General features: G+C 32.4%; 1 protein-coding gene across 1 annotated transcript; it reads left to right on the forward strand.

The window, feature by feature from the left end:
- The first annotated feature begins 401 nt into the window (after nucleotides 1-401).
- LOC137808577 (Calcium-binding EF-hand family protein) lies at nucleotides 402-3557 on the forward strand. The gene is made up of 5 exons (XM_068609756.2): nucleotides 402-721; nucleotides 1442-1675; nucleotides 1898-2100; nucleotides 2515-2689; nucleotides 3208-3557. Exons 2-5 carry the CDS (start codon nucleotides 1471-1473, stop codon nucleotides 3309-3311), a joined length of 687 nt encoding a protein of 228 aa, XP_068465857.2. The 5' UTR covers nucleotides 402-721; nucleotides 1442-1470; the 3' UTR covers nucleotides 3312-3557.
- The last annotated feature ends 2896 nt before the right edge of the window (nucleotides 3558-6453 follow it).

Raw genomic sequence — 6453 nt, forward strand, 5'->3', positions numbered from 1 at the left:
CTTCAAAGTCACTTTCAAGAAACTCATCTTTCAAACAAAATATATAAACTTGAAATTAATGTAAATATTAAAGTGTAACTCATTTAAGTAAAATAGTATAATAAAAAAATAAAACTGGTAAAAAAAAGAAAAAAAAAATATAATAATTATTCTATCTTCATGTTATGCGAGACACGACCCTTGAATACGAGAAAAAGATGTCTAATTCAAAATACAAGTGTCAGCACGTCATGTTTCAGCAATATAATAATAATAATAATAATAATAATAATAATAATAATAATAATAATATAATAATAATAATAATAATAATAAAAATAAAAATAATATAATAATAATAATAAAAATAATATAATAATAATAATAATAATAATAAATAAATAAATAAAATGATGCGAGAAGAGCGAATACGTGGTGGGAGAAGCAGAAACATAGGAGGCTACGACACATGAATGATGAAGGACCAGAAACAGTTAACAAAAACCTTATTTTCCTGTTCTATATTCAATCTTCCTCTCTTGTCTCTTTTTTCTTTCTTTCTTTCTCTCTCTCTTTCTCTCTTCATGCATCTCACTTCTCTGCAACACCCACAAAGCTCTTTCGTTTCTTCTTCCTTCTAATTTCACTTTCACTTATTGGGTCTCCCTGCTTCTCCTGAAAATCTTCACTTTCAATCCCAGGAGCTTGGGAACTCCTGCTCCTTCTTCTCCCTCGTCTCAGGGTACACTTTCTGCTTCCATTTCAACTAACTTTCCTTCTTTTTTTTCTGCATGTCTTTATTTTGTTTCTACTTATTATTCCTTTTACAATTTGTGGTCACATCGAATATTCCTTCGTATCAGCCATCCTAATCGCTAGGGCCATGGAATATTTTACTCAATTATCAGATTATGTCTTCAATTCTTTATTTACATCTAAGTCTGGTGTTGTGTTGGTAGGTTAAATCTATTAGTTTTCAGTTTATTCTCTATCAAGCATGTATTATAGTATTTATGCTTGAAAGAATCGAATCTAATAACATGTCCAAAACTGATTCTCTCTTTCCCTCTCTAAAGAAAAAAGATGTGTGTAATTTGTTAGACTAATAGTATCTTGCATGCTGATCAAAGATACTTGATAGAGTATGTGAGGCTTGGAAACTTGCTCAATAAAAAGGTGTGGGGAGGGCTAAAAATTCGTTTCGTTACAATTTGGGATGCTTCAAATTGGGACTCAAGAAAGATCCTAAGTAATTGGTGATGTGCTTGAAGGGAAGTGTTGATTTCAAGAAATTTTCCTTTTTAGATCAAAGGATGAGAAAAGGGTCTAACCATAATTCTGATTTGTGAAATAACTTGTGGGCGTTTGATGTGATCACACTGAGACATTGTATGCATAGGGACCGTGAGAGAGAATTTGTTTTTGCACTTTTTGTTCTGAATTTTTCATTCTTACATGTCAGTTGCCAGAGGCGCATTTCTGGTTGATTGAATGACAATGGGAGCTACACTGGGGAAGAGTGACTCGCCAAAAAAGGGATGGATGCCAGAAACCAAGATAGAGGCTAAAATGGTGGAAGCAATGCAGCGGAGGGAATCTCATGGAAGTTCTGTGAAATCATTCAACACTATAATTTTGAAATTCCCTAAGATTGACGAGAGCCTTAGAAAATGCAAAGCCATATTTGAGCAGTTTGGTAGGTTTCCACTTCAAATTTACAGTGTTTTTTATCAAACAATTTATTTGGCCCTGAAAGCAGATACCACAAATTTCTTTTCAGAGTGTGTCGGAGTCATTTTTATCATGTCTCTGTCATGAAAGACTGCAGCTAATCCTATGTTTAAACGCTTCAAATTGACTCATTGCCATTTGGATTTGTTACAATGCCTAACAGCTGAGTTTATACCTTTTCTTACAGACGAAGATTCTAATGGGACAATAGAAAAAGAGGAGTTGAAAAAGAGTTTCAGTAAGCTGGAAATTCCTCTTACTGAGGAGGAGATAAATGATCTTTTTGAAGCATGTGATATTAATGATGATATGGGAATGGAGTTCAGTGAGTTTATTGTACTTCTTTGCCTTGTATACCTTCTCAAGGATGACCCAGCTGCTGCTCACGCTGTATCCTAGCACACATTATCTGTGCTATATTAATTTCATTACCATATGAAGCTATTTATTAATGTAGGGAGAAGTTCTTAAAGAATTCAATTTTGAAAGAGAAACTAGTAGCCTGCTCTTATGTGCTGATTGATATTTGAATTAGTTGGGGTTTTATATGTTTATCTACTGAGAATTGAATCTGGGTTATTGTCTTTTTGCAGCTTGTGCCCCTGATGTTTTACACTTAATGAACAATTCTGTTCTTTATGTTTATTCATTTTTTCTGTTATGGTCTTGCTTTTCTCTTTCATGCATTTCCTCAGGGCTGCCTAGAATTTGCTCATGCTGGCCTTCATGGTTGGTTTGATAACATTAAGCCTTGAATTTCCATGTTTAGCTGCCACTTCAAATTGTTTACCATGACTTCCCTAGAAATCACAAGTTGGGATGCCAAATCTGGAGGCAACATTCGAGACTTTGGTTGATACATTTGTATTCTTAGACAAGAACAAGGATGGCTATGTCAGCAAAAACGAGATGGTCCAAGCCATAAATGAAACTACATCAGGGGAGCGCTCTTCCGGACGAATAGCCATGAAAAGATTTGGTCAGTTTGTCTCTCCCTCTCCCTTTGTGTGTAAATAACTTGCATATAAACTCAAAAAAGGACATTCAAGCATGCTTAAACACAGGCATACTCATTCCATCAGGGTGTGTTATATTTGTATTTTGCTATATAATTTAACATTCTTAAACAAGAAAAGCCATTACATTTAGTTTTCAAGCTAGATCATAACACACTTCTTGGAAAACATTAGCAGATGGGTACATTTAAGGAACTCACAGGTCATGATAGTTAACATGAATTCTTTCTGTTGCAGAGAGTTTGTCTATTTACCTGTTATATTATTTTGTTTCTAATAGGGAGTATTTCATGAAATATTGAACTATTTTTTAAAATGTAAGTATGAATGTCTTGGTATCTCAGTTTTTAGTTTACATACTGCTAAATGAAAAACTATCATCTCCTACACAACCCAAAAGCAATCTTGTCTCTTTTCTCTCTTCCTAAAGTGGTATTTTATTTACTAATAAGTGTTTTTGTTTTCTCTGCAAAATGTGCAGAAGAAATGGATTGGGATAAAAATGGAATGGTAAACTTCAAGGAGTTTCTTTTTGCTTTTACGCGATGGGTTGGACTTGAGGACGAGGAAAATGCAGAGGCCTAAATCATGTCATCTAAATATATCTCACTGCCTTTTCAGCCCAAAGAAGCAAAAGGGCTTTTCCAGTTTTCCCTTGCAATAAAGGCCTAGTTGCTACATGTTGAATTTTATTGAAACTTCGTGAAGTTCACTATGTAAATAGTAAGTGTAGAACTGAGTTGCCGAATTCAAGAAATATTCAAATTTACATGTTAAATGCTACCTACCATAGTCATTGTATTGGTTGCTGCTGCTGCTGCTTTCTCTTTCTCTCCCAGTTCTCATTTGTTCTTCCTATTCAACTATGATCATCCTTTGGTTAACAGCATATTTCCCCAAAGTTTCAATTTTAATTTTTTTGGAAATAACATGCCAAAATATGTACTGCATTCTAAGAACATGAACAAGGTTGTCAACATCTTTCAAGGTATATAAACTATCTTACTATATAAACCATTTGGAAGATACTAAATTAGACAACTGTGAGACTTTTTATGCCTTCTGAATAATTAAAATTACGACATATGAATAATTTGAAATAATTAAAATTAATTCTGAATATACATTTTTAAAACTATTTCAGAATTTTCATTTTAAAATATATTTTTTCAAAATATTTTTAAAATGTATGTTTGGAAAACATTTTAATATGTTTTGGATTGTATGATCGAAAATGGGAAATAGGTGAAGACACTAAGAAAGTATAGGAAGCAATTGTCCTCCATTAATTTATTGGGTCACTTCTCATTCAGTCTAAAATGGACTTTCATAAATGTATTTTTTACGTTTCAATATGAATGGGGAATCCATGAAATTAGTGGCATGTAGGAAATTAAGGTGTTGAGTTAGTAACATTTTCCACTCTTGGATCATTATTCGATCTTTAAGGATTATTGAGATATGGTAGACACAAAACAAAGATATTGGATCATTGATTAACCTTCAAGGATTATTGAGACATGGTGGACGCATAAGGAAGAAGACAAATACAAGGAAAGAAAAGACTGTGAATAATGAAAACACAAAACTATTATTATTTCTATATACATGAATACAAGTAAAGAGAGAATAAATAACTAAGAAAAAAAAACCGTAAAAGAAGATAAGTTGGCCCAAGTCCATCGAGACAAATAATCCAATGAACCTCTTATAACCTACAACATATTAGACGACCCAACCTACTAGATCGTCTAATATGTACTAGGCGGTCCATCCTACTAGACTATTTAACAAAAACTTTAACAACCTCTTTTAAGGTAGGGGATGAATATTCATGAATTTAAGTTTGGAAACAATAGTGTTGAATCTCCCATGGTCGAGTGCTTTGGTGAAGATGTGAGCATATTGCTTGTCGGTGCTTATCGAAAGAAGGTGGAATAATTTGGCTTGAAATTTTTCTTGAATAGCATGAGAATTTGTGTTGATGTGTTTTTTCCATTCACGAAAACTTTGATTTAAAGCAATATGCCTTACAACTTGGTTGTCAGAGTAAAGAGTTACTGAAGAGTTTCCAACTATATAAAGATCACAAAGAAAATAAGTCAGACATTGTATTTTGCATGTGGTTAAGGCAAGTGTTATGCACTCAACTTTTGAAGATAAATGTCTGTTTTTTTGGATTTCCATTAAATTAAGGTTGATCCTAAGTAGATACAATATACAATGATTGAACGTCTCGTGTGTTGGGAGAAGAGGCCGGATCAAAAACACTAAAGACCTTTAATTGAATGGTAGAATCAAAAGGAAATAAAATGCTAAGGTGAAGCTTTATTGTATCTTACACACGATAAGTTGCACGATGACGATGAATGAATGGTGACTGCATAAATTGGTTTATGGATTGAATAACATGTTATATCAAATATGATGCTTTTTAAATAAAACAAGCGTCCAATGAGTCTTTGATATGAATTGGCTTCATAAATTCAATTTTTTGCTTGTACATGTGTTTTGTATCTTTTGTTATGGGAGTACAATAAGGCTTGGTAGCAAGCATCCTATAATCAGTAAGGATATCAAAGAGAGTATTTTGTTAACAAAGATGCATTCCTTTGGTTGTTCATGTTATTTCCAATCCTAAGAAGAATTTCAAATTGCCAAGATCCTTTATTCTAAAGACTTTGTTTGTTTAAGAGACCTTTAACAACTTTTATGTCATCTAAATTATCACCTGGAAGAATAATATCATTAACATATACAAGTAACATTGTCATAGATTTGTTAGTCCTCTTGACAAATAAATAGTGGTCAGACGATGACTGTGTGAACTCAACATTATGCAAAAGTGAGGTGAGTTTTGCAAAGCATTGTCTATTGGCTTGTTTCAAGCCCTATAAAGACTTTGTAAGATGATAAACTTGATTAGATTTGTTGGAATTTAATCCTTAAGGTAAAGTTATGCACACTTCTTCATTTAAATCACCATGTAAGAAAGTATTGTTGGCATCCATTTACTCTAGGTGCCAATTCTTTGTTGCAACTAGAACTAATAATAAACAAACGATGGTGATTTTTGGCGATAAGGAAGAAAGTATTGTTGGCATCCATTTGCTCTAGTTGCAATTCTTTGTTGCAACTAGGTAATCAATTCTTTCAAGCTGTGCATATCATTTGGTGATGAGACGAGTTTTGTATCATTCAATGTCACCATTTGCTTTGTATTTGATATTGTAAACTCACTTGCATCCAATGAGACTTTTTTCTACAGGCAAATCTATCATGTACCAAGTTTTGTTGATTTTCAAAACTTCAATTCCGTCTTCCATAACTTTGAACAATTTAGGAATTTTGATGGCTTCATCATATGTTTTGAAGAAATAGACATACTATAATGTGAACAATTTGGAGAAATATAATTGAATGAAACACAAAATTGTTGGACAAACATATCCTTTAATGCATCATAGTTTCTCTTACATGTTGTTGGGCAAACACATCCTTTATATTTTTCAATGAAAATTAAAATTTTATAGTTTTATATAGTGAGTTAAATTTAATCTTATGGGTTCATAAATTTTTAATTTATTTTTACTTTTTCATCCAAACCACATTTCTTTTATAAAGTATTTTATTTTTTTATAAAAATAATTATCGTTTAAAAACTTGTAAGAGAAGGGCTCAACATTTAAAAATATTTATGGAATAAAGTCTAGTGTCTAGTGCAAAT

This window comes from Phaseolus vulgaris, chromosome 3 (genome assembly GCF_051622355.1).
Source record: "Phaseolus vulgaris cultivar YP4 chromosome 3, ASM5162235v1, whole genome shotgun sequence".
NCBI classification, from domain to species: domain Eukaryota; kingdom Viridiplantae; phylum Streptophyta; class Magnoliopsida; order Fabales; family Fabaceae; genus Phaseolus; species Phaseolus vulgaris.